At 42.6% G+C, this 16,710-nt stretch overlaps 2 protein-coding genes across 4 annotated transcripts; one reads left to right on the top strand and one right to left on the bottom strand.

Moving 5' to 3' along the window:
- Positions 1-34: 34 nt before the first annotated feature.
- Positions 35-3,848, top strand: LOC113015536 (uncharacterized). 2 transcript variants are annotated; one of them, XM_026157537.2, is made up of 3 exons: positions 35-353; positions 1,050-1,970; positions 2,755-3,848. In XM_026157537.2, exons 2-3 carry the CDS (start codon positions 1,052-1,054, stop codon positions 3,129-3,131), a joined length of 1,296 nt encoding a protein of 431 aa, XP_026013322.2. In that variant the 5' UTR covers positions 35-353; positions 1,050-1,051; the 3' UTR covers positions 3,132-3,848. The 2 variants fall into 2 exon arrangements, with proteins under 2 accessions (XP_026013322.2, XP_026013323.2); XM_026157538.2 differs by having other exon boundaries at positions 36-205.
- A 690-nt stretch (positions 3,849-4,538) lies between these two features.
- fbxo3 (F-box protein 3) lies at positions 4,539-15,582 on the bottom strand. 2 transcript variants are annotated; one of them, XM_026157529.2, is made up of 13 exons: positions 15,445-15,582; positions 15,166-15,363; positions 14,293-14,382; positions 14,026-14,189; positions 12,076-12,190; positions 11,785-11,989; positions 11,644-11,689; positions 8,627-8,711; positions 8,422-8,544; positions 8,232-8,347; positions 8,034-8,141; positions 7,877-7,959; positions 4,539-6,274 (listed from the first exon to the last, which is right to left on the bottom strand). In XM_026157529.2, exons 2-13 carry the CDS (start codon positions 15,258-15,260, stop codon positions 6,125-6,127), a joined length of 1,380 nt encoding a protein of 459 aa, XP_026013314.1. In that variant the 5' UTR covers positions 15,261-15,363; positions 15,445-15,582; the 3' UTR covers positions 4,539-6,124. The 2 variants fall into 2 exon arrangements, with proteins under 2 accessions (XP_026013314.1, XP_080153689.1); XM_080297563.1 differs by having other exon boundaries at positions 4,539-6,271; positions 15,166-15,487.
- Positions 15,583-16,710: the final 1,128 nt, after the last annotated feature.

Raw genomic sequence — 16,710 nt, 5'->3', positions numbered from 1 at the left:
AGTGGCGGACGGCTGAAGTGAGTTGATTGGCTGTGCTGGAGGTAAACACGGAAAAGGGCGGTAGCAGAGAATCTGCTGAGCAGGCCGGCGGTTAGCCTAAAAGATGGAGATTTAATCCGGTTCAAATGTTTCTCCTGAGTGGTTTTATTGTTATTTCAGGTTCAGGAACTTTGTTACAAACTAACACAGCCGGCGGTGGAGTCAGGTGGGTGGAAAAACTGGTTAAAATATGTAGTTTTTAGTGCAGGCAAGCCTGTTAGCTGCGCTCTTCTATCCCATTGATGTGAACAGCGTGCAGGAGCAGGGTTACCGTTATCCCAGTCCCAGGATAAACCGGGATGAACCAGGATAAGGTGACTTACTCTGGAGACAAATCTCACTCCTAAATGTGCTTAAGTGTTGAAATTGTATCACTGTTAATGGGGAAAAAGATTAAATATTAAAAGAATCCGTTTAAAGGTTGAATGTATTTGATGAAGATAAGTTTACAGGCTGTGGAGGGATGGAAGTAAAGAGACGTCCAAAGTACCTGGTTGTGATTTCCTGAAGTGTTAGATTATTTTAATGGAATCTGTTTATTTATTTTTTATATATATTTAGAGCTGCTATTTTTAAACCGGACTATAGTAAAAAACCCACACATTTCTGCTGCTTGTGTGACAGCAGAGCACACAGCACATATTTTTACATGTAACGTGCACAATTTGGTTTCGGTAAAGGTCTAACATTGGCTGTTTTTGAAGTTTTGTATTCCTGGTTGAAGCAGACATAAAATATACTTTTTGAGCAAATATTTCGAAATTGGATAAATCGAGCCCGACAGATATTTTGCTATTTCCCAATCTATTTATAACAAGCAATAAAGAAATGAAAACAAAAATATAGAAGAGACAAGAGAAACACCGTTCAACCATGTTATGACTGTTGGTGTTGCATAGTTTGTCCACCAGAACGCACTCTACATTTAGCTTTAAGAATTTTTTATCTTGATCTTAGTGGCAGTTTTCTGAGCTCACCTGGTCCTGACCTGCTCTGTACTATCTTTGCAGGGATGTCGGTTATCATACAGACTCGTGGTGAAGTAGGCGGGGGTGTCGCGGCTCACCTCCAGTGCCCCCACTGTGGCCATTTCTCCAAGAGCCACGCCCATCAGCTCTCCCACATTGCGGCATCCCACCCCTCCTGCCTTGACGGTGTGGTGATGGGACGCCTCGGGAACATCCTGATGTACCAGAGCGGCGCCCGGCTCTTCCACTGCTCCTACTGCTTCTACACCAGCAGAGACTTCACCAAGCTCTACAAGCACATCATCACCAAACACTGCATGGATGAAAGGGACAAGGGAGGCGACAACGGGAGCGAGAAGGGTGACGAGGAGGACGAAGAAATGAAAGATGTCACCAAAAGAAAGCAAACTATTAAGACTGAGGAAGAGGAAGAAGAAGAAGAAGAAGGGAAAGGTGACGCCAAAAGAAAGAAGAGCAATGAGGAGGAAGGAGAAGGAGGGAAAGATGAATCTAAAATAAAGAGCATCAAGACTGAGGAAGAGGAGGAAGGATGCAGGGACGTCCTGAAAAGAAAGAGGAGCAGTGAGGGTGAAGAAGAGGAGGAAGGAGAGGGGGTGGAGTCGGTTAAATGCGAGTATGATGACAAAAGCGTGCTACTGTTTGATGGCGCCAGGTACCGCTGCCTAATCTGTGGTTGGAAGAACAAGCTGAAAGCTGTGGGTGTCAGCCACGTGGTGCGCAAGCACAACATTCCCAAAGCGTACGCCAACCAGGCCATCAGACGTGACCTTGCCACAGCCAACCAGATGCAGAGTGGCGGGGGGGTGGAAGAGGAGGAGGCAGCGGTGGCCGGGCTGAGCGGTGAGCTGCTGAAGGAGGAGATGGAGGCCACGGCCAAAGTGGTGCGCTTCATCTCCAACCGCTTTGTGTGCCTGATGTGCGGCTGGAAGACCAAACTCAAAGGTACCCGCCCACGCACGCAGCTCAAATCAAACTGATGCAGATAAAAGATAATGAACTCGAGGTCCCAGGTACGAATCCCTGCACCTGCTATTCTTTGTAATGACCAGCAGGGGGCAGAAAGCAGTTATTACATGTATGTGTAATGTAACACTTCTGTACTACTTAGCGTTCTGTGTTTTGTAGCCGTTTAACAGACTGTTACCTGGAGGACTGCACCAAACTGGGACAATAAAACTTTGTGGTGATACACTGCCCCCTGGTGGTAACATTTTAAAATATATTTAGAAGAGACTACCGTAACTACAAAAATGACCTTTTAATGTGACATTTATGTCTTAAAGCTTGTATGCATGGCACAGATACCACATCGGGCTGTTGCTTTAAATTTGTAAATGTGAGTTAAAATCCCAGAAATGAAGGAAAGCAGACATAAAACGCCAGAAAATGTAAACACAATCTTTACATTTTAATTACTCTTTAAGCTGACTTCTGTAGTATTCTTTTGGACTTTAAAAAAGATTAGATATGACTTTTTTGACTTATTTTATGCGAATTATTATATTTTATAACAACAGCAACAACAAAAGAATTTTAATCAGCTTATACTTGGTAATTGTATCTTTTTGGTTGTTTTTTTTGGGGGGGGGGGTTTTAAGCAAGCAAAACTAAAAAAAAAAAATCTTTATCTAATTGTTTTTCAAACCAAACAAGCAAACAGATAACTAAAAATAATCCAACATCAAAAACTATAGATTTGTTTTTATTGTCATCTGTGTCGCCGCAGGTTTCGCCATCAGTCACGTGGTGCGTTGCCACGACGTCAAGCGGCCGTACAGCTGCAAGGACTGCAAGCGCAGCTTCTTCTTGCCGAGCCGGCTGCAGCGGCACATCAGCTCCGCCCACCGGCCCGGCCGCTACGCCTGCCCCTTCTGCTGCTTCAGGTCGCACTTCCTGGGAGGCTTCGGGAGACACTGCAGCCGCTGCAACGCCCGCGAGGAGGAGGGGGATGGCGGTGATGGAGGGGCAGTGGAGGAGGAGGACAACGAGGAGGAGGAGGAGGGAGAGGACAGGAAGGAGACAAGAGGGGAAAAGAAACGCAGAAGTCTGGGGATGGTGGCGGCGGAGGAAGACGACGATCAGGACGAAGATGACGAAGACTGAAAAGGAGGAGGAGCTACAGAAGCACGCGATACTCCGCTGAACATTTTTAACCTGCAGAGAACAAATATCTGTTTCACCGAGTCCGAATAAGCTTCTTTTTTTTTTTTACGATTCGTCTGCTTTAATGAAGCTTCGTGTCTTAAATTTGGAGATTCGGGTGTTTGAAGCTCGACTGTAAAAAGAGCTTCAAATCACCGCTTGAAAATGAATTTGATGGCGTTTGTGGAGACTGCTCACATCATCAGCATCTGGATCCAACTCTTTAACAGACTGAGTTTGTTTAATTACGCTCAGCTGAATGTAACCGCTGGTTTAAACTTTATTATTCACGGTTTCATTCACAGTTTAATGCAGCGGTCTTAAAGATTTTAATTTAAATGCATGTTTGAGGTCACTGTGATCTCACAGCAGTTTGTGTCTCTGAACACGATTTCTCATCTGACTTGTGTCCATTTAGCTGCCAAACTACACTGGGAAGACGGCAAACGTGTTTAAACTCATCACTGCCAAAACTTTTGGACACAACTGAACTCAAAACTAATATTTTCAGCTTTTAAAAGGTCAGAATTGAAAGGTTTAGTAATGATGTGACACATTCACATCGGAAACCCAAATTAGAGTCTTACGCGTCACTGGTCTTGACACTGCAATTGATTTTTTTTAATACTCATGTATGGATCACCATTAAAAACTATTTGTTTAGGTCTAGGAACCGCTCGTGGCCTGCTGCTTTGTGTTTTCTTGGTTTCCATGGGGATGTGTAAACGGGAAATAAGCTTACCGTTAACATAGACAAGGTTCAAAGTCATGCTGTTGTCTGTAGTGACTGCATTAACTTACTGAGCACTTAGTGCTGCTTCAGTTTTACATTAATAGTATTAAGCTGACAAACGAAGTGGACGTTTATTGTGAAGTAGCCAAAGGAAATGCAACATTAGTCAGCAGCATTTACCACTATAGTACAAGAATGATTTTATCATCCATCCTAAAATGTCTAGAGAAGAGAGGAGCTACCTGACAGAGGTCAGTGTATGTGCAAAAACACTTTTTTTTTTCTACTTTTGGATCTGGATGGCATCACAGAGAGCAAATCACGTGAGGCACACAGGAACCCCGCCTACCTGCTGATCAAACCTGTTTGTAAGGTGCAGCCAATTGGAAAAACTGGCGGCTAAGACAGCCTGTGGTACATGTGAAGCTCCTCTGGAAAAGTGTAAGAGCTTCCAGGAACTGGCCAATCAGAATAAAATCAACTTTAAGGGAGCAGAAACAATTTGTTTTATAAAAGCTGTGAAAAGGGCAGGTATCTGAAATAAACTCAATCTTTAAAAGGCTGGTGAAGTCTCACTAAAGCTCTGGAGTTAATCTTTTTACAGTGTGTGAGAAAATCACCTTCAAGCGAGCGTGTAAAAGTAAAGCGACTGAGTATAAGAGATTTATTTAATCCAAACATACAAAAACAAACCCGCTGACTGTCCCGCCTCCACCGGACAGAAAGGAAGGAGACCTGCTTTAAGATACCAACTCAAGTCTAAGAAAGCAGCGTGAAGCATACAACACTTTAACCCCCAGATAAAAGAAACCCAAGTCCTCTTCTCTTATCACACTCTGCCTGCCCTTGCGTGTACACATTATTTTGAAATAATTTTTTTACTGCACCAACTTAAAGCCGTATGACTACAACTCATCTTAAAGGTAACATATCAATCTATAGCTGCAAGTATTTATTATTGTATTAATTTACTTTCTTTATTGTGTCTCTCTCGGGTTTTAATACTGGCTGAAGGTGTGATTTGCTGGCACATGACAAAGGATAAGCACCAGATTTAAGGAGCAGAAACCATAAAAATATGCAATAAAACCTTTGGCTGTGGAGATCTTTCCTTTTTAATAACACACTGCTCAGTTTATCCACTAGGGGGAGGGCTAATGTTGAATCGCCTCTCTCAAATTAAAAAAGTGTCTCATATGAAAGCCTTAAATAATTCCTAAAAGTTTAGGCTTCAGACATGTGAGACATTTGAGTGGTTGCTCATCGCTAATCCAACGATATACCTGCTGTTTACTAACACAGGAAAAATTCGGAATATTTGATTTCAGGTTTTCAGATTTTCCTTGTCTACCTTTGTAGGTGTTGAATGGATTTGTTGGATGAAAAAAATCCTTTCGATGAGGCCACATTGGGCTGGTTGGTGTTTTCTACACCAAATGACTGCATGCTAGGATTAAATGACCACACACATACTGAAATTTGCTTGCAGCGTCTCTCAGATTACACTTTAAGACGGCAGCATAACATCTTTTCACCTGCAGATACTGTGAAGTCTCCATATTTTTTGGAAAAGAATCTCTTTCATTAAATTTTGGCTAGGAAGCCATAAAAAAACAAAATCTATCAGTAGTTAGGCTTAAGTTCCTGCCGTGGAAACCCCCCCCCCCCCCCCAAAAAAACCACGGCTTTTCTCATTTAAAGAAGGAGAAGCATTATCCCTCTGAGAACTAAAATCTTATGGACAAAAGTAACAGACCCACATTTTTTCCATTTCACAAAAAACCTCCAGATTTAAGTCTTGTAGTCGACACAAATCGGCATTTTCCTCATTCTAAACTGGAACCTGAAGCCACTGGCGTCAGTTTGTTCCCTGCTGTGTTTGTTTGGGAGCCACAGATCACCACGGTGCTCCTTTAAAAGGCCAACGCCAGTGGCGTCCAGCCCGTCTCATCCTCACTTATCAAACAGTGTCCTGACAAAAGCTTAAACACCCAACAGAAAAAGACCATTTCTATAAAACTGCACTTTCACATTTTGATTTTGTTTCACTGGCAGCTGGAAGTTGGTGCGACTCGGTCCCTGTATGGCTCTGCTTGGTGGGTTCACTGGTACAACCAGTCCCATAATCCCCTGCTGCGAGTCAAAGGCCATACGGAAGCTTTTAATGTTCATCGACCCAATTAACTGACATCAGCATGTTATGATGTTGGGAGGTCAGAGGTCAGATGTGTCGAGGACACCATGCTCCCTCCAAGGCAGCCATGTTGATTCCCCTAAGGTCGTCGAAGTCGTCGCCGTCTCCGTCGCAGTACTCGCCGTCGTCGTCGTGGTCGTCGAAGCGAGGCGTGTAGCTAGCCAACGCCTTCTGCTGCTTGGATCAGATGTCATCCGGAACAAAACAGAAGAGACAACAGAGAGCGTGAGCAGCAAGTGCTGAAGGTTGGACAGTCTGAAGCTGATCAATGAGATCATTAAAGGAGGCGACGCCTACTTTAACCCTCCAATACAGAAGCAAGACACGGTGTTGGTGGCTGATCTGCACGTCTGTACCAGTTTTTTACCTGTTTGCAGAGAATTTTTGGGTCATTTTTCAGCCATTATGCGTTTAATTTTGGTGGTCTCTGCAGGTACTTTATGGTGCGCTTGGACACCATACTGGTATCACACCATACCAAGATATTTAGAAAGCCTAACAGTGTCACTTACACTGACACAGATGTTACGCTGAAGTCATGTTTCACTAAAAAGACGCTAGAGGGCATCCCCTCAGCAGTGAACAGTATGCTGAGCTCAGTGAGTTGTGCAAGATAGCGACTGTAAGTAGTAAACAGTGTAATTAGTAAACTCTTTAAATTAATTTTAGGCTTGAGTTCTTTGAAAAAAGGCGAGCCAGCCAACCCCGGTGAAGCTGTGTGACGGAAACACTTCAAACTGGCCCTGAAGTCAGCTCCTGATGTCCGCTGTCTGCAGCAGGGCTGCTCTCAGCAGCTAAAATCAAACAAACTAAAATCTGGACAGTCAGACTCTCTCAGTGTAGCTAATGATTTTCCATCACCAGCAGCTCAGCCTGCAGCTTTTACATTTTTAAACTCAGACTGCAGAGAGTGAGAGATGCAAGATGCAACAAACCTCCAGAGTACAGGGGACTTTATCAGATCTCCGAAGATCAAAATTGTTCTGGGACCTGAAACTGAAGTGATCACAATAGCCAAGTATTGAGGCTTCATTAATGTTTCCAAGATTCAAAGTTATTTAGGAATCTTGTTTCCCCCTCCAGGTAAGGAAACTAGTAATTCTGGTAACTTGATTTATTTATTTGTTCATTTTATTGGATTATCGGTTCTTTATGAATACACCTGACCCACACCTGAAGCCAGCACTGTGGAAATCATGTACATCACTGTATACGTACAGAGCTTCCTACTGATTCTTTTAATATACACAGCTCTGCTCAGGTACGTTACTTCTTATCTCTGTACATGCATGTGTAGAAACCATAATCAAGTCATCCTTCTCCTTGTGTTTGATTCCTGACAGTTTACATTTGCTGCACCTTTTACCTGAAATAATCTCCAATTAAGCACAAACAAATTGTCACAGTGGAAGATTTAAGAATATCTTAAAGCATTAAACAAACAATTTCTTGACCTTAAAGTTGCTCTTGTCCTTGATATCATCTTGGTGTTCTCCTCATCCTCTTATATTTATGTTTACTGCCCTCAGCTCATTAGAGTAAAGCTGTGCTGCATAAACCTGGAAGTTTGACTTTTCATTTTGTCTTCCTGCAGTACCTTCTCAGCCACTTCCCTTTGCAGTAATCCTGTCTTTGTAGTTCATTTGTCTCCAGTTAACCAGCCATGTGCATCAATGCCAGATGTTGAAAACCAACAAATAATTACGTTTCAGTTTTGACTTCAGTCTAAAATCCCCTGAAAGTGTCTTTTGATTTTCAGAGCGTTGCAGAACCTCTTACCGTTCGGACCACAGGCTCTCTGAAGGGGGGGCAGACCATGTGAAAACGAGGTATGGCCACGTGGAAAACTTCCTCTTTACTGGCTATGAAAGAAACAAATATGAGAACAGCAGCAAAACATCTGGGAGGCGTTTCTGTTACAGGTGGAGGTAGTTACCAAGTCTGTGGAAGGTGTAGTGACCCTCCATGTACTCTGACGAGGTGGAGAAGGTCGTGCAGCTGGCGTACTCGTGTACTTTTCCAGGCGTCATGACCGGGAACTCCCCTGCACAGATACACACACAAACACACACATTCAGCAGCTGGTCTCAGCCAATCACAGTGGAGCAGCCCAGGTGTGATGCGGGCAGCGTACCGACCACGCCGGGACCCTGGACTTCCTCCACGTTGCCATCAGAGGTGGTGATTTTCCAGTAGCGGCTGTCGAGCTGACAGGCAGCTTCAGGCGAGGCGCTGCTGGACATTTCTATTCTGAAAACACACGCCGGGTCATTAAAACGCTGAAAAGAGGCGGTGAGAGACATGGCGAGCAGAGAGGAAGTTACCTGATGCGGTAGGTGAAGAAGAAGTGTGGAGGATGGACGGACGAAAGCTCTGGCAGGAAGGAGGTAGAAACGGAGACGGTGATGTCGCCGGTGGTTGCCACGCAGCTTTTGTCGTGCACATACCTGCAGAGCAAAATCAGCTTTGAGCTTCACAGAGGCTCAAACACACAAAACACTCATTAACGTGTGCGCGACTCGTTGTTACCTGAAGATCTGGTCTCTGATGATTGGATACTCTCCCGTGACGACGTTGTGCACGTAGGTCGTGAACCACTCCAAGAAACATGAGCCTGCACACACAAACACTCACAGTTTCCCACGTTTTCATGCTCAGGGTTTCTGCAGCTTTCACACAAAGTTAAAGAATCACAGAGAACAAACTGACACAAACTTATAATCTGTCTGGGTGATTTATCCAACTGGAGGAGAGAAATAAATCAAGCAGCTGCTGAAACGGTCTCGTGTTTAGGACTTTCGGTTCGGTCTAAAGTAGCTTATACCTCAACTTTATACAAATGAATGAAGAGTGGACGACTTGAGTCAAATGTTCCTGCAAACCTGAATCTATCAAATCACATTTCACAGCTGGATACGTGGACAGTACCTGGGTTTAGCTAAACCACGGCAAAGACGAGTAAGCCCAGTGATAGACCCGCCTCTCACATGATGACAGCTGTGATGTGTTCCAGCACACTGGATGCTGAACTGAATGTAGGGAATTCAAATGTTGTCTTAACTCTGTGAGATTACTCAGATTCACTGCTAGACCTGTTGTTTCTTTCTTTATGGGCTCCACCCTGAGCGTAGGTGACATCACCAAGAAAGCAGTCAAACACTCAAATTCACCTGCATCTTTATCTGCTCTTTTTTCCACCTTGAAACTTTCAATGTCTATAATTGCCGTCTGACAGTTTGTTCAGCTCATAGATCTCTTGAACTATCAGCCCGAGAACCTTAAACCACCAAGAAACCTGCAGTGAGTCTGTCAAGTTGGTTGACCTTTTGCCTTCATTTCCTTCTCATTGCATCCATCTTCAGACAGTGAGTGAGGGAGGAGGTCCGTCTGCCTGACTTTTGCGACCGCGCAGTATCATCTGTGGAGAATTTACATTACAACTATGCCACGCCCCAGGCAGCGGACTTCAAAGAAGCATAACAGGAATGACTTCTTGGCCGCCGGATCTCCAGCTGTCCGTGTCCGCAACGGAGTATAATTAAGACCTCAGGCATAGTGTTTCCTTTAATGATGTGAATTTCAGGGCAATTTTGGTTTTCCGTTTGCTGTGTGGCTCCAAGACCCGAAGCAGAGTTTTTGTTAACGAATTTAACTAAAGAAAAATGGGTTATTTAAAAAAACAAAACTGCATCGAACAAACGTCCGCCTACTTTAAGAAGTTTGGACTGCAGTAAAAACAAGAGCAGGGTTAGGGTTCAGGGTTTGTTATTTGCTCTGTTTAAATCCGTTTTAACCCACCTGACATATTGATTGATTATTTTTTATTTATGTGGATATAGAAGATGTATTAATTTGTTAAAAAAAAATACTGAGTCAGAGGTCAAACATGACATTTTAAATCTTTACACGACCTTCTATATATTAACATTACACGCTGAGTTGACCATGAAGACTGGATGTAAGAAATATTTGAACATGACCTTTCTCTGCACTTCTACAAAGCAGAATTCAAAATTTTTCATGTAATTGTGATTACAGGTAGAAAGTTTATTTTAACACCTGAGAGAATTGGACCTTTTTGTTTGACGGACTTTTGGACCTGGAAATGTTTAATGACATCAGACTGAACGAGAAGACAAGTTGCAGAAAATCTTGTGACATCCAGCTTTAGAGTTCGACAGCAGGGCAGCAAAAACAAACAGATCAAACAGAGAGACGAGCTGTCGCTGTTAAAACTGAGAGGAGAGTGCACGGTGAGACACTTAACAATGTTCATCTGAACTCCTGTGAAGAACTATGTGATAATACAATTGCACTCAAATACATTACACCCCAGTCAAATACAGTTAACTGACTGAACGTACAGAAATGTTCTACTGGAAAGCTTACAGGATACTTCAACATAGAGGTTTAAAAAGACAAAAAGTAAATGAAATGATTTTTTCTTCCTAAAACCGATTCAGCATTAATCCTAAAAGCCTTTTAACAGTTCCTCTTCAAACTTAAATATCACTTAAATACTCATTGCACAAGTTTTTCACAAACTGAAAATAACAACTTGTCTTAAATTCTCTAAATATTTAGTATTTGTTTTCTCTTTATCGTTATTATTACTGCTATTTTCTGTTATTTTCTTCTTAATTTAACTGCATACTTCTATATGCTCATGTAAAGCTGACGAACACGAGCCAAAGTATTTCGTTATGGGTAAATGTTTATCTGTACATGACAATAAAACTTGAAACAGCAGTGCTCAGAATGATCATAAAGGCTTCCTGTTTCTGTTCTGTTTGTGGTTTAAAATAATATGAGATTAAACTGGAGGCTGTTTTACGGGTTTATACCTAAATTATGTTTCAGTTTGGTCTCGTGCGGCTTAATTGAAAACCCCTCTTAACCCAACGTCATAAACTTCCACATAACCTGACGTGCACCAAGAAATGGGACAACACGTTGCGTTGACGCAGCCCACAATGACTAAAGGTGTAGAAGGTTACAGCGTAGGGTTAAAAAGAGCATTTGTGTACATCATAATTTGATGTACACAAATGTAGATTTCCTGCTGAAGCAAAATTAAGGCATCAGTCTGAATTTTGATTTGAAGACACAGTTGGTTCTAAGCGATGTTTAATTAAGATTTTAATAATTTAAGTATGTGGTGTAGTTTTAATATTGAGCCACTAGATGGCATTGATGTCAGCTTTGATTACCATGTCAAACTTGCAATTCACTAATTCTTGTAAATCTTCCGTTTCACGAACTTTGGAGAACGACACCCTGATCACAGCAATTCTACTGAAGCTGAAAGAATCTGGACTCTTACCTCTAAGTGTTTTTTGATTTTAGGAAAAGTAACAGCGCTTAGACCAGAAATTATACACATGGTCTGCCTAAAAAGTCACCAGTGACAGGAAAATGAAAACAGGAGTCATCTGCAAGTCGAAGAACTTCCTGACCTAAAACCACAATTCATACTTTAAAATGTTAAATAACATTTTCTGAATATAACATTTCTAACACAGTTGCAGATAAAGACTGGCACTGACCTGTGATGAACATGTCGATGGCTGAAGGATCCTGAGCCGTCTGATCCTGAAACACAGAAAGAAGAAACTGTTCCAAATATGTCCACTGAATGCTACAGAGCATTTACTTTGAAAGAATAAGCAGACAGTAAATGTGCTGACCGGGCAGGGGTAGAAGCTCTCAAACATCTGGCGCCCCTCAGCAGGCTCCAGCGCCATATACTGACTGAGGCCTGTGTGGAAGCAGAAGGTGAGCGGCAGGCAGCGCCTCATCCCCTTCCTCTGCTGGAAGCCGCCGGCCGCCGTCTCCACATCCAGCAGCACCTCCGAGCGGTAGTGGTTGGACAGAGACATGCTGCCCATCAGCCTGAGGACAGAGAGACAGGTGGAGAGGAAGGTGAGACAGGAAGAAGGGGGCGTGGCTACAGTCTGTGTTCTCAGGCTGACACTGACCCTGGGATGACCAGCTTCTGACCATTGTGGATGCGGTAGGAACAGCGGTAGTCGTCTGGGAGCTTGCAGCCGATCTGTGCCTCGATGTCATTCAGCTCCACCTCGGTGGTGCCCTCTGAAGACAGAAACAGGAAACATCACCTTTAAAGGCGATGCTAATGGGCTGACAGATATAAACAAAAAAGGTTTTCTTGTAGTTTATCTTCAGGAGAGCTCAGACTTTACATGCAATTACTGATTATCAAGTTTTATAGAAAGAAGGTGACGAGATGTGTGAATGACTGAGAAACATGAGCAGAGAGCAACCCAACAACTTTCAAACATCAAGAAACACTTTACAGCAGAACTTTGTTTTACTGAAGCAGAAACAAAAGAACTTGATTCTTTTAGCTCAAGAACAAAGAAAATTTGGCAGAAACATGCAGATTTCTCCTCGTTACACTAAAAATGGCGGAGCAGTGAAGGCAAGCCTGAAGCCATCTGCTTCATCTGTCATAAAATAACGAGTAGGGCTGCCACGATTAGTCGACTAATCACGATTACGTCGACTATTAAAATCGTCGACAACTAATTTAATAGTCGACGTGTTGTTTGAGGCTTTGTAAGATCCCAAAAGACGCAGGAATAAGTAGTAGGATTTAAGAGTGTAATAACGGACTGAAACAGAAGATGGCAGCACTGCATATACAAGGATGCCAGCTGCCGTTAAAAAAAGAAGAAGCTGTGTCCCAGAATCCATAGCGCCCTGCTCCGTTTCCAACAATAGTGGCAGCTAGTTAGTTTTAATATTACTCTTATTATTCTTTCTGGGTCACAAAATAAACGTTTAACATATTTTCAGGCGAGACTGTAGCTGTGTAAACCTCAAATATCGGTTCAGTTTATCAGGACACCACATATTTTGAAAAGCGCTCCGACGTTTTCAGAGACGTCTGTTACCCACCAGCTCGATAGCTAGCCGGGGGCTAGGCTCACTAGAGCCCGTGAGAACGCCGGACTCCCGGCAAATCGTTTTCAAACCCACCGCCGTCTTTCGCTACTCAGGTTAAACATATATAAGTCACTTAGATAACTTAAAAATAATATTGTTTGGCTTTTTTTTAGTGTTTTATTTGTTCCTGAGTAAATCGTTTGGCTGAGATTAAAGTTATAGTCTTTACACAGCTGAATAAACGTCAAGCAGACAGCTGATTATCAGAAGTGTGAGATGCTCGAGAATTTACTCTGGTGTCCTGTTATATTTTAGATAGCAAGGAGTTTATTAAACTTCACCGAAACAATCTGCAAACTTCATTAAAATTTAATAAACTGTGATCATGTCTTTATTTTTAGTTAGCACATACCTTAAACACTTAAAGCTGTAAGCTAATGATAGTTATATAAGAGCAGATGCATGCTGGTGCAATAAGCTGTAAGTTGTACGTCCAATGGATGTATGATCTGATTAGTCGACTAATCGCAAAAATAATCGGTGACTAGTCGACTATCAAAATAATCGTTTGTGGCAGCCCTAATAACAAGTGAAGCGAGCCATGAAATTGTTTATTACTCAACTGTCTGTTGACTTTACTTAAGCCTCTGAAAACAGGGGGGCGTGTTTAAAATAGCTGTAATTCATAAACAGCTAATTCTGTACTTTAGTTAAACCCTTTGAAACAAACCTGAAAGTCTGGATTTTAATCACATATTGATTGTTTCGTGTAAAATCCACTGTGGTGACGTGCAGTGAACTTCAGGCTTTGTTGATGCAGTGAGCACAAAGAAAGCCAAACTCGGAAAGAATCTTTTTGTTAATGAAGAACGACATTTTTATTTAATTTTCAAACCTCTGTTTTTAAAAGTCTAGAATTCTGGTGTTGCCTTTCAAACAAAAAGCCATGGTTCCAGTTTGAACCATGTGATATCTGTGCGAGCTGTGGTGCATCCAGCTGTTGAACTGTTGTGTGACACCTTTGAGTGATGCGATCATTCGTGGACACCTCTGCTGCAGGAAGCTCTTGAGCTGCTCCCACGCCCTCTTCAGCACTGCGTAATACTGGATGTACCGGCCCAGATCAGTGTAGTACTGCTTGAAGAGGCAGAACCAGGACACACCGCTCTGCAGTCGGTCGTCACTAAGTGAGCATACATACAGAGAGAGAGAGAAACAGAGAGAGGTGAAAAGTCAGAGTGCGGCGAGGCTGCGGCGAGGTGTAAAACATGTCGGGGTGAACTCACTCTGTCAGCAGCCAGTGTTTGCAGCACTGAGACTTCCAAAGAGGATTGTGCTTAGAGAGCTCGTTCAGGCGCCTGCTGACAAAGCTGCAGCTGAGGAGGAGGGAGAGGGGGAGGAGTCAAACACAGAGAGAGGAGTTTTATCTCAAACACATCTTGTGGTTTACACGAGAGCAAACAGATATAATGACACATCCTGAAAACTACTCAACTTTATTTAAAATTTATGTTTATTTAAAACAATAATTTTATTTAAACCTGAACAACATATTTAACTTTTTTATCAACTAGAAAAGTTTTACGACATATTTATGTACCTTTGCTGCAGGAAACCAGTGTACCTTAACTGTAATAACCCTTCTGCTATAATAATCAGAACATATTTGTGTGATTTCACTGAAAGAATCGGATGCCTGTGTACTTTTATTACATGGATTTAATGCGCTTTTTAGTACTTTGATAATAAGTTTCAGTAGATTAACATGAAAAGGGTTGAAGCTAACAGACATGCGCAGCAGGGGACGTAAACAAATAGTTAGCAGCAGTTAGCATGCGGCTAACTGTAAACGCGATCATATCTCGTATATGGGGCGTTTTAAAGTCTCTGTGTTGGCTCTGCGCTACGTGACAGCTGCCATTAAAGTTACATTTTCATGAATACTTGCAGTAAAACACTGACAGCACCTTTTGTCACAACTCTTTACTCAGAATTACAAGAACAAAAATTAAAATAAAGGGGCTCGCCTAACGAGCTGCTGTCGTTGTTATTAGCGGTTAGCCTCTAGCCTGCGTTTCCTCCTGCAGCTTGTGTAAGAAATCAATGGCGTGTTTTCTTCTTCCTCTCCTGGCTACACCGTGGAGGTGTGGGATACGTACTGCATCAAGTCCCTGAAGTCCAAGTAGGATAAAATGTGCAGCAGCGGGTCTGTGGGCAGTTGATCCATCCGTAACTCCATGAAAGCGGCTGCCATTGTTAGCAGTAGTGACGCTGTTTCTTCTTCTACAGCGTTTAACGGCTGTTGGTGAACTTTACCTGGTGAACTTCTGTACTTTACCGCCACCAGCTGGTAGTCACTGTGTTTAACGATGTTTAATATTTATATATTTTTTGACTTCTTTGGTGTAAAATTTTGTGGCTTCTCTGTGCACTCTTACCTGTAACCTAAATGTCCGTAACAAGACACGGTCTTGTCTGGTCTTACTGTGGAAATGTTCCACCCAGTGTTGCCAACTCGTCAGTAAGGAAAATCACTATTGGCTGTCCGAAAAGTCGCTAGAAGTCGCCAAATAACGTCATCGCCTAATTTGAATAATTGGTCATGCTACTGTAAGTTGTTTGAGAGAGAAATAACATCGTGGAAGAGACATAAAGTGAGTAAAAAACGTCCTAAATGCAGTTAGAATTTATTTAGAACTACAAATTAAATTTATTTTAGCAATTATTGTTTTTTAATGTCACAATTCCAACCCTGCTCCTTTATCCGGGCCTGGACCGGCAAAAGTGACCCGAAACTGGCACTCTGGTGGAGTTACTTTGTGTGTGAGAGTGTGTGTTTATAAGTAGTTTTAAACCTTGTGATCCACAAAACAGCATAACAGTAAAAGAACTGACTGGTTATAGTCAGTGCGGGAGCAGCGGCTTCGCCCATGCGCGATTCATTTGCCGTTTGGACGCATAGGTGTGAACGTCTTCTGCCCTGATAGCAGCTGGGGGAGGACTATCCTCCACCTGTGAGCGCTTTGGCACGGGCGGTGCCCAAGGCAGCACCGCTGCTTGTTGAGCGTAAGAGCGATACGCGTTTTCACGTCAAAAAGTCGTCATAAATAAGTCTCCAATAATACTGGAAAAAGTCGCCAGATTTGTTGCTAGTCGCTTTTTAGAAAAAAAAAAAGTCGCTAAGGGGGTCTGAAGTCGCTAAGCTGGCAACACTGGTTCCACCCTCTTACCCGTCCTTCCTTCAGAGGAGGAGTCTCTCATTCAAGGGAAGAGCTCACATGTTCCAGTCTTTACCAGTGAGGAGTGCAGAGTCATCGTCTTCTCCTGTGTTTAAATAAACTGTAAGCTTTTATTTTATTTTTTATTTCACACTTTAATTATTTAATGCATGTAGCAATAAGACATAGGCACAATGGTACTTTAACAATGCTAAAGTCTGTAATGTTTGTAAGTTGTTCGACTGGAACTTTTGTCTGTGAAGGTTCTCAGTCATCCAGGTCATCGTAGTCAAAGGAGCTTGCAAAGAAAAGCGTCTGGACTTCTTTAAGTTACTTGAAGACGTTTCACCTCTCATCTGAGAAACTTCTTCAGTTCTAAGGTCAAATGGTGGAGAGTCCCAGATATAAACCTAGTGGGAGTGACCCCCCACAGAGAGACAAAAGGACCCCCTGATGATCCTCTAATTGCCTGAGCCAAGGTGTGAA

Source organism: Astatotilapia calliptera, chromosome 23 (assembly GCF_964374335.1).
Source record: "Astatotilapia calliptera chromosome 23, fAstCal68.1, whole genome shotgun sequence".
NCBI lineage: Eukaryota > Metazoa > Chordata > Actinopteri > Cichliformes > Cichlidae > Astatotilapia > Astatotilapia calliptera.
This window is presented reverse-complemented; position numbering and strand designations above follow the sequence as displayed.